This window comes from Seriola aureovittata, chromosome 15 (genome assembly GCF_021018895.1).
Source record: "Seriola aureovittata isolate HTS-2021-v1 ecotype China chromosome 15, ASM2101889v1, whole genome shotgun sequence".
NCBI lineage: Eukaryota > Metazoa > Chordata > Actinopteri > Carangiformes > Carangidae > Seriola > Seriola aureovittata.
Window position 1 is genome coordinate 22,693,443 of NC_079378.1, and position 20,861 is coordinate 22,714,303.

Genomic DNA, 20,861 nt, shown 5'->3' on the forward strand with positions numbered 1-20,861 from the left:
GGTCAAAGGTCAAAGCTCAAGGTCACAGTGACCTCACACTTTTTAGCCATTACCCAAGACTTCACACAGCGATTATGACAAAATTTCACACAAATGGTTAATATTTAATAAGGCTCTGGATAAACAGGGAGTGAGTCTTGGTTTCACCTCTCAGATCAGTGTTGATCAGTGCATAAATACTGTAAATGTGAACATACAACTTACTGTGAAAAATGATCATCAGAAGAATTACATATAGCCTATTCATTTGTTTCCACTGCTTTAGGATACAGTATCTTCTATACTACACTATACTGTTTATTATTGTGTCTCTTTTGCCACATTTCCTTTTTAATGTCATGTTCCTTAAACAGGATTTTAGGATTTATTCGAAACGTGAGGCTCATGAATGGACAGAATTCGAGTCCATTTCCTGAGGTTTCCAAGAAAAAATAAATCTTCATCCTCTCTTTCTTACTGCCATATGTTGAAAAGGAGAACATGTGATTCCTGTGGTCTGTTCAGAGAATGAGGTCATTTGAAGTGCATCGTATGTGCTTCCACATACGGTAGTGAACGTGTATATTACTTGATGTCAGAGAACAGGATTCAGTGAGAGAATCTTACTGCACCAGAGTTGATGCAAAGTAAACTAAGGAATAATTTGACAGGAGGAAGAGGAAATTAGCACTTAAGCCACCAAAGCCATTTCACCTGTTATCCCTGCTTCATCCAAGGAGTTTTTAGTCTTAATTATCAATTTTGCAGCACAAGTGAAAATGCAGATTTATTTTTCGGGTGGACTAGGGGTTGGAGGGATGAGAGTTAACATGCAGTGAGTTTCACCATCATTGTATGCATCAGTATGTAGTGCCTGGTAGATCACCTGCCATCATGAATAATCTATCAAGCCCATTTATCACTCGTTTCAGTGCCCTCCTTCAATGACATTCATTCATTTGTGGTTAAGAGCTCTCTGCTCTTGAAACAGAGAAGCAGGGGAGACCAGGGTTGGTTGTCGCACAGATCTTTTCTGGTCCTTTGAAGGTCAGAGAAACAAAAATGTAACATCAAAATACATGAAATGCATACTTTCTTGACCTGCAGTCTTCTGCTATGTTAACACATCTGAAAGTCTAACTTTTTTGATGATGAGTGATGCTGGGTAACATAATTTCATCACACCATTGGATCAAATGTGGCACATGTGTCAACCAACCCCACCCCCAACATCATTTAGTAAAAAGGCAGACTGTGTTTATTAGAGGGACCCAGACAGAGGAACTGAAAGTGGAAGAGCACAACAGTGCTGATCCAGGATTTATTTTCATGCTTGATGCTTGTTAAAACAGAGGCTCTCCTTCTTGAAGTGTTAAGTGTTGCTAAAAGGCAACTTATTTGATTTCTGATGACAATTCAGTGAAGAATTCATCAACAAAACTGAGATGATTTAATCTTTATTCATACTCTCAGTGTGTAGTTTATGAACCTCATGTATGGAAATGATTTTCCGTTTTATGACTTCAAAATCGCACCATGGAACTGCTCCACATGTAACAGTAAATGTGGTCTGCAGCTGCAGTAGCAGCTCTGTGAGACTTCATGACATAATGCTAATGCCATGATGCTAACATGTTCACAATGACAATGTTCACATGTTGATGTTGTGCAGGTAAAACACTTATCATGTTCACCATCTTAGTTTGGTGTGTTAGCATGCTAACATTTGCTAATTAGCAAAAGTACAACAGGGGTTGATGGCGATGTCATTAGCTTTGCAGGCAACATGAATGTCTGCACCAGACTTCATGATGATCTATGTAGTAGACGGTGGCCAGTGAAGCCTCTGATCTGCTGGCGGCACTACAGGAAGACTTACATTTACATTTAAATACATTTACTCATTTGGCAGATGCTTTTATCGAAAGAGACTTACAAGTGAAGGACATCAGTAAGCTTCAGTGCAGTTGGATACTTACTGTAAATATTAAGTACTACATCTATTTAGTAAGTGTAAGGAGATTATATTAAAGAAGTGCACCAAAAGTGCAGAGTAAGTGCTACTTAGACATGTTAGGGTTTTAGGAAAGGAGGTGCTCTCTTACAGGATCACCCAAGATATCTAAGATTATCTGTATCAAAATTCATGAAAACCATTCGAGTCTTTTAACTAAAAACCCAAATTGTCAACCTCATGGTTGTGCTGGAAAAAAAAAGTCAGAGGAAAACCACAGTCATTTAGTGTCATCTTCAGAGGAACACGAATGCATGAATTTCACAAGAACCCATCCAATAGTTGTTCAGATATTTGGGGTCTGAGGGTCCAAGAGGTTTTGCTGTAATGATTCACTGGTTTGACAAATGGGACGTTGCGTATTTGTAGATATACAGATCGACTGCAAAGTATTAGAGCATAACTGATTCAACCCAGTTAGAGAGCACTTAATTACCCAGGGAGGTTTAATATTAAATGAAATGTAATGTATTCCTGGACTGAAGCACTTTTAATTATGCGGCACAAAATAAGGAAATATCCTGGATTCATTTCTTTTTAATCTATCCATGTTTAATGATGAATAATATTGAAATTAAAACACTTGACCTCTTGTACTCTTGTAGAAGAGCGGTTGGCTGTGTGCATCTTAAACTCTGTGTGTCCCTCTGGGTGTGTGCTCTTTAATCTATTATTGTGCATCGCTGTATTTGTGGTTTACAGTAGTAAAGTACATGCCTGTATATAACCTGAAAGAGACGACTGTTTGCTATGCATGTACATCCTGTATGTAAACCATGTAACCTGCTCTTCTGCTTCCATTCACACAGAGTTGCGGCCATTCACTACCTCTGTGCGTGTTCTGCTCGGTGCACACAAGTCATTCAGAAAGCTGATTCCCTGCTTCCGCTTCACGTGTGGGACACATCAATGCAGATGTTACCGTGTACACATGAGCACATGCATAAATAGCCTTCAGAAGTTTTTCTGAATCAGTTTATGCTGCAGTGGAAACAGTATTTCTAAATATGGAACCATGTGAGCTAAAAACAGCAACTAAAGCCAACCAACATCATTCACTGTTTGCCAAGTCAAGCATAAGCTCATGTTTAATTCAGAAAACTCGGGTATTCATAACTCACACTTGCTGCACCCGTGACACTGAACCCACTGCGGCACACAACAAGCACAGTTGCGGTAACGCTATTCCACTGTCAATTTACATTACATCCTTGTTAGTAAGCATGCAAATCAAATTAATCCCTCATTGCATTGGGGACCTCACAGGCACAGTTTGAAATGCTTCAAGGCCTGATGGGAGATGAGGAGTGATCATTATAACTGGCTGCAGGGTAATGACGTCTTCTACTACTGTGGCTCCAGTGACAGCAGGCCTGACCATTACTTGCCATCTACATCTTCTTGAATCATTTGCGTTGGTTCCTTCATTGACATTGCTCAGCCCACCATGAAGCACATCTCTTATTCATTCCACATGGGCAGACAGCAAAGAGGAAGAGGACATCTCATGCTTCCTCTGGAACATGTGTCGGCTTCTTTAATGACACAGTAACGCATGCAGAGCCATGCATTAATGCAGACTCTGACAGCTTATGGTTAGCTGGCTCCTCAGGCCTGAACATCCATTGACACATGAAAGCAGTGATGCTCAACACTGGGAAAGGAAGAAGAGGTGGAGAATGTCTCAGCTATGTGATGTTGACAGTGGAAACAAACCTCGACCTCTGCTGTACAATATGGATGTCTATCATTATTGTCTGCTCTCTCCAAAAGCAGCTGCTGTTGCATTTACATGGTTTTTGCTGTGTTTCTACATAAGAAATATAACAAGAAAGCAAAATATATTTTCAAAGTAATCAAATTCAATCACAAACACCACATCATGTCAAACACTATTTAATCTGCAAATAAGAACATCTTTTGTTCGTTGATTATTTCATTATGTCTTCTATAAAGATAATATGTGGTGTACCTCAAGGTTTGATTCTTGGACCACCAACATGTTTGGTAAGTTCAGTGGTGGAAATATTATTAAATATACTTTAACTGTAATGGTGCATTTTTATTGTTGACATATGTGTAAGAAGCATTTTAAGAGGTGAAAGGTGGAACTAATTTTAATAGTTTTGCATATTGTTGGGTGTATAAATCTATAACAATGTTTTTTTTATGTGAAATCATAATTTGTAAAGTGATTAGTAACTCCGGCGTTCAACAGTGTAGTCGACTAACTTGCATTCCTCCACTCGCTCAGTTCAATGTGCGACATAAAACACATGAAACAATGGCAAAAATAAAAGAGTTTGGAGTCCAAAATTGTCCACACTGCTGCATATTTTTTGTCACAAATAAGATATATAATTTCATCCCTGACGAGTTTGATAACTTTCTGACAAGCAAACTCAATCTCCTTTTCTTCAACTGTAATTTTGGATAGGAATGCAAACACCACATAAATGTATTTATTGCTCCCTCTGTCCTTCACATTTTCTCATGTCTCCTATATATTTTGTTTTACTTTTTGTGATGCTAAGGTCACCCAGTGGTTCGCTTCATTGTGTCTTGTAATGACAGTGGTTGAAAACACGAGCACATCCCCGCCTCAAGTAAACCTCTAATGGAGCAAAGAGCTATTTTTGCCTTTTCCCCTCAATTGCACCACAAGCCCGCAGAGTCATTTGTTGTTCTTCGTTCTCAGTTGTTCCTTTTAATCCCCAGTGTTCAATCTTGTTAGTCGAAAGAAATTTTTGTCTTCACACAGTAAAGTTTGCACTTAAATCTTTGCTCTTTCATTTGCGTTTTATTTCTGTGGAATACAAAATGACATGCTGTGAACTGTGCACACCAAAATCAAATGAATTCCACCCTAAAATGATGTTAAACCTCTTGGCAGAATAGATCAGCCAGTGGAAAATAGATCCTGGATCTCATATTCACATGCAGATGACACTATTTCACATCAAATGAGTCTTGGAACATCACAAATGTCTCACCGGGTGCAAACGGAGACTTCCACCACACTTGCTTTAGTGAAAGTAACTGTGTTTCTTCATTGTGAAGCAGGTTGGAAAAGTCGGTTGGGTGCTAACAGAGAGAGGTGAGAGATTCACAGTGGAGGTGTGATACTGCAAACCGCAGAATCCTCTGTTTCATGTGTTCTCCTACAGACAGCCTATTCTGGCTCTGTGCTATCTCTTCCCTTTCCTAATCCAACCTCTATTTGTGCTGTGCTGGTAACTCTGCGGGAATCATCAGGTCCATCTAATTACATGAACGTCTCTGTCTGCAACTAAACCTTTTGTGAGGAACTCTGAACACGCCAACTTTCCTACAGAGGCAATTCTTCTTCTGTCTGAAATCCCCCATTCCCACTGAGGAGGGTGACAAGCATTCAGGAAGAAACATATACACTAAATAAATTACACTTGTTGTTTAATGTACTGAAGTGTGAGTCATGTTTCTTGACAGACTGTTATTTTAAAACTTCACCATGAAGAGAAATTAAATATGACTGAGGTTGTCACCACAACATACACCTATTGTGTTCCGACTGTATAATAAGATGCTGCCAGGATGAGCCAGTTTCAGTTTTGGTTTATGATAGAATCCATTGTAGGTCTTTAATTTAAGCCTTTACATGTTTTTCAACATTTTGACACTCATCGGCCCTCGGGGATGCCCTGCATCAAACAAAACACTTCATCACTTGGAATGAAGTAAAGCGTAAAGATTTTAAGGATTTTTTACACTGTAGGACTGAATGCTTTGAAGGCAGCATTGGGATTATTCAGTGTTGGATTGCTCCTTATGAAAATGAGGGAAAAGAGTCTAATATATTGATACATGCTGTAAATTACATGTTCTTGTGCATGTAACTGCTCATAGCTCTGGCAGTCCATGAAAAGTTGATGTTGGCATTCTGGGAAATGCCTCATATTGTAGTCTGAAAATCACAGTGTGAATATTCTGAATATAGGAAGTACCAATGAAATATTTAGTGCTGTAAAAGCAAGCAGTACAGGGAATAAGGGGATTGTAAATTTATATTTGGGAAGGATCTCCAAATAAATCACACCAAAGTACTTTTTAATCACTGGCACTCAAGAATAATTAGAGGGTACTTACAGGGGACCTCCAGCCTATATGTCCTGTCACATTTACCAAACTACAAATGCAACACTCACTTTGTGAAACACATACTTTATTATAAACTTTAATATAACATATGATTCCTTGACTTTCGTTGCACACACACCTTAAGGGGCCACAGTATTCTGTAAACTGTTTGTTGTCCAATAAACCACCATAAAGTTTGTTTCTGAGTGTAAGTTTATGTTTTTTTTAGTAATAATAGCATAACTAATGTTATTACAATATCCACACAGGTCCTGTTACTCTCACCTTCCCTCAGCTGATGTCTTCTTCCTTTACATTTGAATATTCTGGAGTGTAAAAGTTTATAACTTTTACAGTCTTGAAATATGTGCAAGAAATATGTAAATTAACCACATTATCATCCCTCTTATCAGTGATGACATGAATCACACTTAAGTATAATGTTTCAATGAGCTCATTGAAAATTTCAGATGTCCATTTGACAAAAATCATGACAACATTCAAAAGAATAATGTTATTTCATGTTATTTAATTATGTTATCTGAAAGCATCACAAAAGCAAACACAATTTTTCTGCTTGAAGTGAAAGCTGACTGTATGCTCCGTGAACCAGAGGGTGAATTTCACAACAACACGGCACTGTGATTCAAAATGCATGGTAACATTTAAAATATGGATGGCTTAAACAATGCTGCTTTTAAACCTCGAAACAAGCTGACATTTTGAAGCCTCACATCCCACCGGCAGCTATTTTTCAACCTAAGTTTACTCTGCGTGCTGCACAGAGTCTGTCCTCTGTGAATTTAAGTGGCAAAGTGCAAATGGAAATTCCAGTGCTCGCTAGAATGGCTCCCCTTTTCCTGTCAACGCCCCACTGTTTCCTGCCTGCTGCATGACTAGGTGTGTTGACTTTTAGATCGGAGCGTCTGACTTTGGGGTTCGCACTGGTCTGACTGTGGGAAAGGGTGTTGGTTCCTCTGGGTCATCCACCGACCAAACGCTAATTCTCCACTTTGAGCCTCCTCTGGCTCCTTTATTATCTTCTCCTCTTCAAACTGAGCACATGTCGGATAGAGGGATCCGTTTTCAAATGTTGCTCTGCCTAATTAAAGGCCTCACAGCCAACATCTCAAGCCTTCTTTTGTCCAAATGCAGTGTATACTTACTCCCTGTGTTTGTGCTGCCCTGTCATAGACATGTCCATTAGTGCTATTAGCTGCTGTGTTAGGTAACTCTGCCCTTTTTCATCAACGTCAGCACACAGAGGGCCTTCAGCTGAAAACCTCCTCACTTCCTGTGAAGGTAAATATATATATATGTTTTTTCACTGCATCCACAGCACGAATGTCGTGTCTGTGATGTGTCAGTGCGTCTGTAAACCACTCCGGAGACTGTGAGATTACTTTACAAACGGAGCCTTACAGAGGCCTGCCTGACTGCCTTCTCTCACTGTGATAAAAATCAAGTCTTTGTGAGCCTCTGCAAAGATGAGGAGAGGAAGAAAACAAGCTATCCACCTCTGGTCAACAAGTGTTGTCTATTTTATTATAATAAGGTTGTTTTTCACATTAAAGTAAAACCTTTGACTTGACCCGCCCTCGTGCGTCTTCACTGCGATGGAACTGAACAAACTCAGTTCACAACAATAAATGACTTGGTGACACTTTACAATGAGCTGCACAACATACTTGCTAATTACTAAGAAGTAAGTAAGGAACAAATAATTTCTCAGAATCATTCATTTACATTTATGGTAATTATAGTCATTTGTGAGCAGAGATGGTATTTAGCACACACAGAACACAGTAAACATTTTCACAAGCAAACAAGACAAAGGTTATAATTTTCTACTGTAACCACAGAGTTTTCCTTCCACATTCAGTTCAGTTCTTCTCTACTAAAATCAAATCCCTAAAACTGTCCGACTGCCCAGACACCAGCAACACAGTGAGGTGAAGTGCAACATTACCTCAGAAATGAGAATACCCCTCGCCAAAATGCTGCGGCTTTACTTGATGCTATCCAAAAGAACAAACCGTAGAAGTCAAAATTATGGGTTTTTTTTAAATCACAATTTGTCCAATTTGTGTGATTATCCCACAGGATTATTTCCAGTGTAAAGATTTTTATGGAGGCTTTACTGTGAATCAAGCTTTCCTGCTGAAGCTCATAACTTTACAAAAGTTACAAACTACTGCTGGTTAATAAAAGATCAGGCCTGGAAATATAGGATAATGATTAATTCATTTATATCTGTGAATCAACATGCTAGTTCACACTGAATCAGTGGCACAAAATTCATGCTATTTACTAATTTACTATTTTCGTGCCCCTCTGATTTTTTGTGCGTCTGTGGCTCAGGAGGTCGAGCAGGTCGTCCATTAATCGCAGGGTTGGTGGCTCAATCCCAGGCTGCATGTCCAACTGCCTTCGGTCAAGATACTGAATCCCAAATTACCAATGATGGTGATCTATCGGTGTGTGAGTGTATGTGTGATAGTGTTGCACTGTGTTTATGGAAGTGCTGTATGAATATATGTGAATGGGTGAATATGGCCTGTAGTGTAAAGCACTTTGAGAGGTTGTTAAAACTAGAAAAGCACTGTATAAATGCAGTGCACTTATCATTTTAAAGTGAAGTGACACATCATAATGAGTAGTGACAAAATAATCTTCCCTTTTTGTGTAAAATAAAGTTTCATCATACAAAACTAACAAGTGTTTCCTCGTTAAATTAACATTTTTATCAGGACGTAAACTTTCATATTCACGTCCATGTCTCAAAACCAGTTACACTACATGTTAAACAGGGAACTCATCGTGTATATGGATACTGAGATAAAATAGTGCTGAGGAGAAAACGATGAGCAGTTCACTGTCAGCATGTGAATCGGTGCCACTCCAAGTTCCGGGTCATATAATCCCAGGTGTCACATGGTTGCAACATTACATATAACATAACATCTTACTCCATCTAAGGTTAAACTTTATCCTAAACATTCATGTGTGAAGATGCTATTGGACACCAAAATCCTCACTGCTACGTGTTCTTACCGATTTCATACTGTATGTGTCTTGTCCTTTCCCGTGCTTAGCTCATCCTCAACAACTAGATTCGAGCAAGATTTTCCAAGTCTATGCTTTCCTTGTGCCCCCTTATCTATAAGACAGCGGGTACCCTAGCTACAGATGATAGCAGTGGCTAGAGGGGGCAGTCTGTCCACCGGCTGATTTCACCAACTTCATTTCTACACCTGCTCAAGCTCCTCAACACTGGACATTAACTAACAGCCTGGAAAATCTTGCACCTGAAATTGGAGGTGGGAAAATAAAAGGAGGGAAGTGATGTCAGTTTTATAAGGCATCAGCATCACTAGTGCTGCAGAATATGACGTAAGGCTGTGAATGTTAAAGAATAATAGTCTCTGGTTTAACAGATATGCACAGTATTTGGTGCATAATGACATACAGTAGAGATAAATCTAAGGCTCATCTCAGTTACATAACACTGAAGACACTTCTGCAAAGTGAAAACTACATTCACCAGTGAACAGACTTTTCTTTGCTCTGAAGAGAAGAAAGCTCTGTGTTAAAGTCTCCTAAAATAGATGTATGGGAAAATAATTAAGTAAGAGATCATTTTTAATGGAGGCACCGCTGGATGTTGATTGGTTTGGATGTGAACGAAGAGAAACAGAGACAACACTTTGGTATGAAGTGATTAAATAGGTTTATTTGATTTACAGACATGTACATTTTCTATCAACCCCCAGAGGGAGCATCACAGTTCAGTTCTACAATAATATCCTTTGATTTTTCTCTGACACCGCTCTCGTATTAACTTGCTCTAAAAATAAAAATAACCTCTGTTTTCTGCTCAACATCAGAAATAGGTTTCTTTATACACAATTCTTGTATGACAAGAAGTAGCATATTCTCAAAACATCACTTCAGTGATTATTAACATAAAATCACTTGATACAATGGACTTATACTCCTAAGGGATTGGTGCTAAATCAACTAAAATTTGGCAAAGTGAAACGCAATTCGTGACCCATCTGACCAGAGCCAACATTCCTCCTGATGATAAATGACAATATGTCAGCACTTACTGTGAACATGAAGTGACAGGCCTCTGTGGTAGAGGCGGTGAAGTTAATGCTAGGCTATGGTTCAAATAAATCCCTGAACATTAAGTGTGCAAAATGGTTTGATCAGTTATTTCTTAAAAAAACAACAACAACAAAAAAAAGAAAAACACACACACATACACAAGAGCTACAAAAACGAATGCAAAAAAAAAAGTACTGCACTCTAACAATGACACGTGTATGATGTCTTAAACCTCCACATTGCAGTTCTGTGTGTGAGAAATATGAGTGATGTCCAATTCATGATCACAGTAAACAAGATGAATCCTAGCGATGTAGAAAGGTATTGTGTTGCTTCGTTGTGATACAAATGGATGAATAAACAGGCATTTCTAAACCCAAAGACATACAACAAAGTGTAGTATACTCAAACCTTAAACTTCCCTTTATAGATTATTCTTCATTATGGTAACAAACAAATAAATACATTGCATCCAAGCCATCATTTACAATATATTAAAGTTGCTGCGTGATATAGATATATATATCTCTATTGTAGTTATTAGAAAAACTCATTTGGTAACATTAAAAAAACGAAACAAAAACAAAAAGAAAACCGATAAAAGGAAGATAAGAAGCTTAGTTCATTAAGAAGATGTAGGTGTGTAAACACGTCAGGTTGGACAGAATCACATTCAGAGAGCTCCACACAGGAGAGAAGCTAAAGCTAATGATCTGGCAACAAGGACACAGCCCACACAGCACCCCCACACACAGCCAGTGAGTCACGCTCGCACACCAGCGCTACAAGAACCACCTCAATGTCTCCCTTTATTCCTCCGCGAAGGTCAATCCGTCCTTCTCCTCCTCCTTCTGTGTTTTTCTTGGGGGTCTGCAAAGTGCTTTGTTTCGTCCCTTTACGCACAAGTTTTACAAATTGTGACTGCTTTAGTGGCTTCAAGGTTTCAGTAGAAGTGTATCCACCAGGTCATGTACTACAAAAAAGGATCCTTCAAGGTATTTTCTAAATGAGGCGTTTCGCCGAAAAACTTTGTACATACTAGAAAGAAGCTGCAGTCTTCCTCTCAGATCTTTGTGAGGGATTGAATTTCTTTTGCATAATTACACTTAAAATACTGTAATTAATACGTAGAGTGATAAAATCAAATCCAGATTTTCTGTCTATTGTGAACTTCTATTTTTTTATGTAAATCTCTGTGTCAATACCTGGTGCAGGTATTGAGGGGGACTCTGTTTTTCAGCTCCTGCAGTGACATCTGAGGACACGCTGGTCCACTTTCAAAGGGGGGATTCCGTGCTTATCCATTATCAGCGATAAGAGGCCGCCATCAGTCTAACCCGAGGCAGAAGGATTTCCCGTTCCTGTCTGGGAGTTTGATTTCCCTCACTAATAAACCGATGAGTGTGACTCCAGCTCTTTACAAAGGTTCTTTCTGCTAATCGTGGAAAGGGATATCTACAATAGCAAAGGGGGAAAGGTCTCTATTCACAATGCCTGTTATTGTAACCAGCATGGACTGGACTGGAATCCATCATTAAAAGTGACTCCGTCTCTGTGTGGGTGTTGTGTCCAGAAATTCAAAACCAACCATCAGAGAGCTCCAAAGGGAAACCCAGCTCACTGATAAGGCAGTGTGGATAAAAAAAAATGGTTGGTTTGCATGAAAAAGAAATAGTATTGCTTCTCATTTACACAAAAACACAAGTATTACTCCTTATAAAAACCGAAGGAGTAGCAATTTTGGGAATAGCATGTACAATATAAATGATAAAATATAAAAATCCAGTGTCTGCTTTAAACAGCCCGGATTGTTTCGCCATCCTTCTGAAACAATCACAGACTGTAAACTCCAGTTACAAATCCAACATCACACACAAAGAAAAAAAAAAAAGAAGAAAAAGATCACAAGGGACCTTGTGAAAAATAATGTGCAGAAATCTCTCATCTGTCATGTTCTCTGGCACCGTCTACACGGATTTAAGTGCTAAAAGCTAAAAATAAAAACACATATGGAGGGAGGGCGTGAAAAGAAACAGCTGTTGATGGGAAAGCTCCAATTTTTAAGGCTGATTCACTGACCTTTAGACGGCAACACTTTTTGGCTCTTGGTTGACGCCTATGTTTACATGCACAGCGGGATTTCGATCGATTATGAGAATACTGCATTCATCGTCATGTAAACACTGTATCTGCGTTTGGAAGTCCACGTTGTTAACACTGTGATGAAGATGTGCAGAGTAACCGTGAGTCGTATTAGTCACATTACTGGATGCATGTTTGAGCAGATAAACAACACTTCGAGAAACATACTATCCCTGCAGCACGTTTTGACAAGTTGCATCATTTGCTCCACATAACTTGAATTTTACAGCTACTGTCTGTTTTCGAGTTGAAACCCTGGGCAGAATAAATTGTGGAAAAATTTGCATGGGAGCTGCGCAGACACCAGTGGAGCGTTGTGACTGCAGATGATCCGAATAAACAGCTCAATCAAACTAATTTCAAAGCCAAAAGCTGAATTATAGTGTGCATGTAAATATAGACAAGGATGAAGTCATGAGGGTTGTTTGTGGTCAGTGCAAAGTCTGAAGGAATGTAATGATGCTATATGGCACTTGGTGCAGATTGACAGCCAATGTAACAGACAGACAGACATACAGAGACAGACCGTTGGACAGACAGGCAGACAGACAGGGCAGGTTCATGATCAGCATTCAGTAGTATGGCATCAGGAGTCAGAGGGGATCATGGGGGATTTTGCGCCACCTCCACCTCCTCCCTGGAAGGTTCAGTGGATCCTCACAGACAGAGGTGAGGAAGGACACCAGCTGTCGGCCCGGTGGCTGTGCACGTTCTCACCAGCCTGTGATTTAGAGGCGGTTCAAGAGGGGGCAAGACGCTCCCTCGGTCCAGTTCTGAGCAGCCTCCATGAGCGTGTATAGAAAAAGGGAGAGCAGCAGGAGCCAGGAGGATGAGGATGATGATGATGGTGGCGGCGGCGGTGATAATAGGAAAGATGACATGGGTGTGGTTTCAAGGAGGTGGATCAGCTGCCCTCACTTTTTATCTCTGTATTTGTCATCCTTGTCGAGGTTGGTTGCTCCTTCAGATGACTCCTCAATTGGTTGTCACCTGAGAGAGGGGGGGGGGGGGGGGGGGGGAGGGGCAGAGCAGTTAGAGTCTGGCCTCACTACAGGACATTCTCATGTAATTAACGTTGAGGTCGAAAGCTCCTGGGCCATCTGTTAGGACCTCCCTGATAACGCCTGCTCACCAGGACCAGCCTGTGACCTACATATTTTCCTGTAAACAGCATACCAACACATACCAGTGTGTTTAATGCTGACCCCCCCCCCCCCCCCCCCCCAATCTGTACAACAGCAAGCTATAAGCCACAGCAGCAACACACAGCCAGTGTATCTCCAGATGCAGAGACTGGGGTTTAACATTTGATATTGATGTTACCGTGCGGACGATGAGGAAGATGGTTTGCTGATTGTTTGATTGCTTGTAAAATAACAGAGCGCATAAATTAATGTTCAACATACAACATGACTGACTGCTCAGATTACTGTCAGTGACATATTATTATATGTTATATTATTAGATCAGTGCTGATGCATTTTAATGTAGTTAGTCAAATTTGAATCGTAGTTTAATCCAAATATACTGATCATATTTATATGTTATTGATGTAAAATATGAATTTTCAAAGTTAAGACTGGTGTCATCATGTAAATGTAGTCGACATAAAACGACAACATCTCGCTCTGAAATGTAGTGGAGTAAAAGAAAAAGAAAACTTTGTGCGCCTCATTTCCATGAAACTCATTGCTTTGCGTGCTCTCTATCACAAAGAAGGGAGATGGTCTAAATTTTCACCACTGTTCACTCACAGTATAATTTCAGATTGTTTTTTCAATGCCAAGAATCTGAACATGGGCTGAACACTAGGTCAGATTATTAATTCAGATTTCTCAAAATCTCGTCCGCGCATAAACAAATAAGCAAAGCTCATGTGTGGGGAAAAACTGGCACCGGAGGGAAAACTATACTGCAGTTGGAGATTAGACCATCAAGCGTTCATGGTGCCACGCTTGTGATCTCTTTAGATTGGATGAGAGAGATGGCGCGCCCTCCCGCTGTTTGTTGTGGTCTGTCATCACGGTGCCCTGGATGCTCCGCTACACAAGCCGCTACTGCTGCTACAATAGGATTAGTGCAGGGAGCTCGGCAGAAGCAATGCATTGAGCTCGTGTCAGACACACACCCATGGACCCACAGGCATCTACAGATATGGGCATATATACACATGCAGACACACTGATTTGCTCCAGTGAAACTGCTTCATACAAACAAGGGTAATTAGCTTAAACAGGAGGATTAGTGGCTTTTAGAAAACAATGTGTTTTGGTACGACACATGCAGATCCGATCCTCTCTGGGATGAACCGTTTTTCCTCAATTAACACTGTCAGTTGTTGCTGTAAACTCGGAATTGTTTTTGAGCCAAACTTATACTTAAAATTGCTCAGATGGCAGCGTGACGTAAAGATAATTAGATTTGTGAACGCTTTGATATCTGCAAAAAACTGGCCTGCCTCCTCACAGCTTGACTATCACTGTGCTGGAGATTGTTGGCTTCTGCAGCAGAGGGGAGGTCTGATTGGTCTGGCAAGTGAACAAACTCTAATCAAACCGACTTGTAGTGGTTGTTGGCTGCGAGGACGCAAATCATGACTGATCACGGCCAGGCTGACATTACTGTAGATCTGAGTGGCAGATGGAGAAAGCAGTGAATGGTCCCGTAAATGAGACCAGAGATGTGTTAAAGAGAGCGCTGCTTCGCTTTCTAACGAACGCTCTAAGAAGAGCTGAAAGTCGAGGGGCTTTTGAAATGTACACATCACATCAGAGCCTGGCTGTACATTGTGTGTGTGTGTGTGTGTGTGTGTGGTCTGTGGTTGCTGCCCTACCCAGTGCCATGAACCCACTGAGCACCGCTGACTGAGGACCCAGAGCTTTTTGTTGAATGATAAGAGCGTGAAGAAGGAAAGTATGCGCCTGCAGCTGTATAAACATTTCTACAGTTAAGGTTTGGACTGCAGTGACTAAATCAGAGTTTTGCCACATGACATAAATTTCCTCCCCGAGTACTACGGGATTGTGGTTACTGAATAAATGAGTGTGAAGCTCTGCTGTCAGATCTCACGCTGATCCTCTGACAGCCCCCCCAGCTCGGGGATGTCCTCGACTTATCGTGCTGTGTGGTGTGAATCTGGTCAGCAGAGAGGCTGCTTTTCTCCTGCAGAAGAAGTTAATTGGATCTCGATGTATCTGATCTCCGTCTGGGATTGCATCACCGGAGATTAATAGCTTGTGATGTATAACAGCTTAGGCGATTACTGCTTCTCTTCATCCTCATTTATTCAGGGGTCGTGTGTCTTTTCTCTCCTCCTCTAAATTCCTCTCCTTCACTTCTTACTCCTTGTCAGAAGAAAATTGAAATATTAAACTTAAACAACAACATCATTCAACTCCCTTTGATTCTCTCTTAATTGTTTGTCACAGCTACATGTTGTACCTCTGGGCGCAGTGGTCAGAGTGAATGTAAAAGGTTTGTCATCAGAGAGTGGCTGAACTGTGAACTGTATTGATCTGTGAGTCAGACCCAAGGGAGGAAATATTGCTTGTGGCTGATTGGATTATCTTTCAAAACAAATTTGCTGAAAATCACTCACCAATGTGGTTTCACATTGGAACAGAAATGATCAGTTCATAGGCATATTCAACTCTGACCTCATGAAGCTGTAATCATCTATAATTAGCCCCTTTTGACAGCAGCTTTAGCCGCTCTGTGTGACAGAGAACTGATGAAACCCTAAGGCTGAGAGCACAAACTGCTACTGAAACCTGATATGTGTGGCAGCCATGTGGGAGCCTTTCATGTCACCTGTCATTAGCTGTGAACGCTAATGTCACCCCGCCAATGGTAATAGCACTGCAGTGTTTACAGTAAGAGACCACAGCAGCGGTTTTGCATATTGTAGCCAATTAAATACAAATGACGTGGCCTTGATGCTGCAGTACACTGTTTTCCAAAGCATCCGCCATTGCCTCCCAATCATCCTCTTCACATCTTGTGTGGTGCAAGTGTTTGGAGCTCTCGTTGTTAGCGTAGTCAAGGACACTGCAGATTTCAGATTTTTTAAGCTGCAGATCAATACATCTAATAATAATTCCACAAGACACAACAGAATTCATATCACCTCTTTCACATGTGTTTGCTTATTATTTGTCTTTTGAGACAGAATTCCCATCAAGATATCTCCTGAATATTCTACATATTGCATTATTACTGATAAATTAGCTAATAATCTTTCTTTTTATTTCTGTTTTTTTTTCCTAAAATGTGTTGTATGGAGGAAAGCTGCAATTCATTTTGCAATTCCATATTGTAATACGATACAGCACTGCACTATGAGAATATAAAGCCCGACTTTGAACCCTGAAGGCAATGCTTTCCATCAGCTGCTGATCAAATATCAGATGGCAGAGTTTCCTTGTATACACACAGAAGTGCACTTTAATAATGGTCAGAACTGATGCATGATGACCAGACAGACTACCAGGAAGCTCTTGCATTAAAATAAAGTACGGGCGAGACACAGCTCTCACTCCAGTTATATAATGACCGGATTGCTCATAGCGGCAGTCCTAGTACTGCCACCTTCTGCTTCCCCTTTTTAAAGATGGGAACTACCACCCTCGTCCACCCTGACCTCCAGACAACATTGAAGAGGTGTGTCAGCCAAGACAACCTAATAATGTCCAGAGCCTTCAGCGTGTCAGGGCGAATCTCATCCACACCTGGTGCCTTCTGGCTGAGGAGCTCAGAGACCTCTGCCAGAGACATGAGTGAGGCTTCCATCAAGTCTGTCATTAGAAGGACCTCAGACTGCCGTCGTGACAGGCAACGTCAACCTTCTGACTACAGCTCGAGGCCACTGCCTCCACAGTGGAGTAACATGGTCTGCTCAGAGACCATGACACCAGACAGCTCCTTAAGGAAGCATGAGAAATTCTCCTGGAGGTGGGAGTTAAAGACTTTGTGGACTGAGGCTTCAGCCAGGTGATCACAGCTCACCCTCGCTACATGTTTGGGTTTAAAAGGTCTGGCAGTTTCCGCCACCATCTGATCCAGTGCATTAGCAGTGATCAGCTGACAGCTCTGCTTCACTCATCACATGAGTGTCCAAGAAATACGGCCACAGATGTGATACGACCAATCGTCGACCTAAGGTGTTCTGCTGTACCTGGTGTTTGTTATGGCCAATCCATGACTAGCAGAGAGGATCGATAACAAAGCACCAAAAATCCCCCGACAGACCTACACAGTCTCTCGGTGTTATCCTTTTACAGGATCCACGTAGAGACTCAAAGAAGGCCGGATACTTTGAAGTGCTCTTCGGTGCACAGGAACAGAAAACAGTCAGGGCCTTCCCCTCGGCGCCACGGAGTCGCGAGTATCCCCCGACGCAACTCGTGAGTATCCCCTCACCCACCCGGCGTCTGTCACACTGGGCAGTTCTGGAAAAGGATTGTCCTTTGCTCGTTGCCTTGATTACACAACACTCGACCCCGACCGCTACAAGTGGCAGGCCCACAGTGCGGCCCGTCACATGTCCAGTTTTTTTCTGTGCATGACCGGGCCCCATAGGGCAAGGCCAGTGCACCAGTACATATATCATGTTGACAAATGTCAACATACTGTATGTACACAAATAAACCCAGATAAAGTTAGAAGCATATGATTAGAACGGGGTAGAACCTTGACCTTTTGGCTAAACATGATAACCTTTACAAGTAGGTCGCAACAGTTTCCTTGTCCTTCTAATCAGTCAGTCAGAGTTTAATCGTATTATTCTTTACAGTAGCTCCCCATTGTCTACTGTGCACAGTTGTCTGGTGTGCTGCCAGTTATTGTCTTTTCTCCCTCAGTTAATAATTACGTTAGACGAGGGGTTTTGCACCATGTGTGTGGGTCTGATAAAGACAGGAAGGAGGGAAGGCAGCTCAGGTCTTGATAAGATGCCAGATAATTGGTCAAATAATCACCACTCCAAGAATGCCTAAACAGTCCCAGACTACAATGGGATGGGAAATGGATAATGGATCAATCATTTGTTTATCATCATGTTTATCACCTGAAGTGTTTACACTGTTATAAAGCTCTGGATCGCCTCTAGTCAAAGTGTTTTTTAAGTCCAGAAAATCTTGTTTTTCAGATGTCTGAGTCTCCTAATGGAAGGAGCTCTTCATGGTAACGAGGAGGGAGACGTTCTCTTTGTTGTCAACCATATAAACTGCTCCCAGAACTGCTGATGTGCAAAGCATTAAAGTGTCAAAACTTCTTTATGAGAAAAGGCAATTTACCTGGTCATACCTTGACTGAGGAGGGTGGTCGTGTCAGCTGGCTCAACCTGAGGAGAGAAGAAGAGTTTTAGAAATTAAGGACAAAAACTGTTAGGAAGTTCTTTTTTTTTTTTTTTTAAACAGCATTTTCCTAATTTTACTCATCCCTGCTTTCTCTCTGTGTCTTAACTTCATCCCTATCTGCTTCTGTGATACTCCAGGCTGCAGCGCTCGGCCCGCCCTGACCCACACTGGATCTGTACTGTCAAGGTACACAGGCAGTGGCAGATGAGACAGTTCAGCTCTCACACATCACAAAGTGTAAATGTGGACTGGGTGAATGCGTGGGGAGGCAACACGCACTGAACCCGAGCTATTAATGGCAACCCTGCAGCCAAAAAAAGCTAACAACCTAGAAATAATAAAGCACTCTTTAAGGCTGAAAATAGACAAGCGCGCTCCAGTGAGTAACTCGTTCAGCTCCGCGCCTTTTATAAATAGAGCTGAGTATCTGAGGACACACTGAAAGGAGGAAAAAAAAAAAAAAAAAAAAGCTGCAAAACGCTCTGTAGAGTCAGGGAGAATTTATAAATTGGGGGCTTTATAGCGTGAATGGAGTCTATATATATATATATCACAGTCGTGGAACAACCCTACAAAGTTGTGGATGTTGTCATCTTTCTTGGTCCCCGGGGTGCTGTTTGCAGCTCGTTACATAAGCGCTGCTGCTGTATAAGTTCATTTGAATGTTTAGTACAGATGTGTGCAGTTCTGCAGAAGCTTTAGGACTATGTGAGGTATGCAACAGTATGTTTGCTGTGTACATATACCTGGATGTAATCCAAGAAGCTGGTGAATGATTAACTCATTTATAGGTGAGGCACACAGGCAAAGGTGGTCGTGAACTAGTCAAGTTTCTAATATCACACATCACAATCAATATGTGAAGGAAGTTTGGTATCACACTCTCTTTATTACCATTTACTGACGACTTTTTAATGACTTATTAGCGTTTATAACTGCAGTTTTGTTGGCTTATCATAAAGTGTTTATTATAATGAATATGAATGACTCTATGGAACATTATTACATGACATATTAATGATTGATAGAGCTGTGAGTTACAGTTTGTATTGCCTTTCTATAAGTTGACTTATCAGAACGTAGATGCTGTGGCAAGTAGTGGTATAATCTCTAAAACTCCCAAGCCGACCTCTACACATCTCTGTTAATCATATCTGTGAAAAAGGACACACAGGAATGGCCGTGCAGTGACTTTAAGTATGTCTGTTTCATATCTGAACTTTTTTTTTTTTAACTCCATCTGCTGCTCCATTAGCTGCGCCCTAGAGCATGTGGTGTGAAAGTCAAGGGGTTGTGGTTAGATATAGTTTGAGTGAACATGTGCCATCTGCCCACACTGTGCAATAATGAGGTCAAATAGCTTGAACCACATATTGGACCACAAACTATTATCTATTGCTGGCACGGTGACAAGAGCATGACTTTTCTTTTAGTCATTGTTTTGCATTTCTTCCTTTCCCTCCCCTAGAATAGACTCAACAGAAGCCACTGACTGGTGGCAGCCATGGATGTGTGCCTTTGCAAAGAGTCCTTTAAATCTTCATGTTAACATTACACTGAGGAAATATCAACACCTTGGTTGTTAACTTGACCCTGGGATTATAAAATGCAAAAAATCCTAAAGTTTGGGGTTGAACGTAAATTCCACAAATGTTGCCTGATGGAAGTTCTTTCTACTAAATCTCCCCCATCTCTCTTTATGTGGGGGTTTTGGCGTGGGAACGACAACCAACTCCACAGGGTGAAGAAAAAGTGACTGCAGATAGACGTCAGACATCAGACTGCCATCCTGCCTAAAAATGTCCCTCATCTTCAACAGGAAGGAAGTCATTTCTGAGAGCGCTGGCACCAGGGGAGCAAGTCAGCGTGATAAAAAAGTAGGAAAAAATAGTCTGAAAGAAACAAGAAGTCATGTCTCACATTCTGAAAGAGGATGAGTTTGTTTTAGCCTTTTAAGGCCATGACCAGCGGCCAGGCCCTCTGTGTTCACGTCTTGGTGTTTGAAAGAGGAAAATATGAAGGCACAAATAAGAGGGGCGGTAGCTGGTAAAAGTCTAAGTAAGCACACTTTAACAAATTGATGGCTAGAACAGCTTGTGTCAGCTCTGGAGCACTTTTAGCTGACTGGGACTTTCTACTGG

The 20,861-nt window shown here is 41.1% G+C and overlaps 1 protein-coding gene across 2 annotated transcripts in view; it reads right to left on the reverse strand.

The window, feature by feature from the left end:
* Positions 1-9,815: 9,815 nt before the first annotated feature.
* spns2 (SPNS lysolipid transporter 2, sphingosine-1-phosphate) overlaps positions 9,816-20,861 on the reverse strand; it is a 63,884-nt gene continuing 52,838 nt past the window's right edge. Inside the window, exons 12-13 of one of the 2 annotated variants that reach the window (XM_056396870.1) lie at positions 18,668-18,704; positions 9,816-13,354 (exon numbers count right to left, since the gene is read on the reverse strand). In XM_056396870.1, the coding sequence (XP_056252845.1) occupies positions 13,340-13,354; positions 18,668-18,704 (52 nt within the window). In that variant the 3' untranslated portion in view covers positions 9,816-13,339. Of the gene's footprint in view, positions 13,355-18,657; positions 18,705-20,861 lie in introns of both variants that reach the window. The other variant, XM_056396871.1, reaches the window with a different exon arrangement.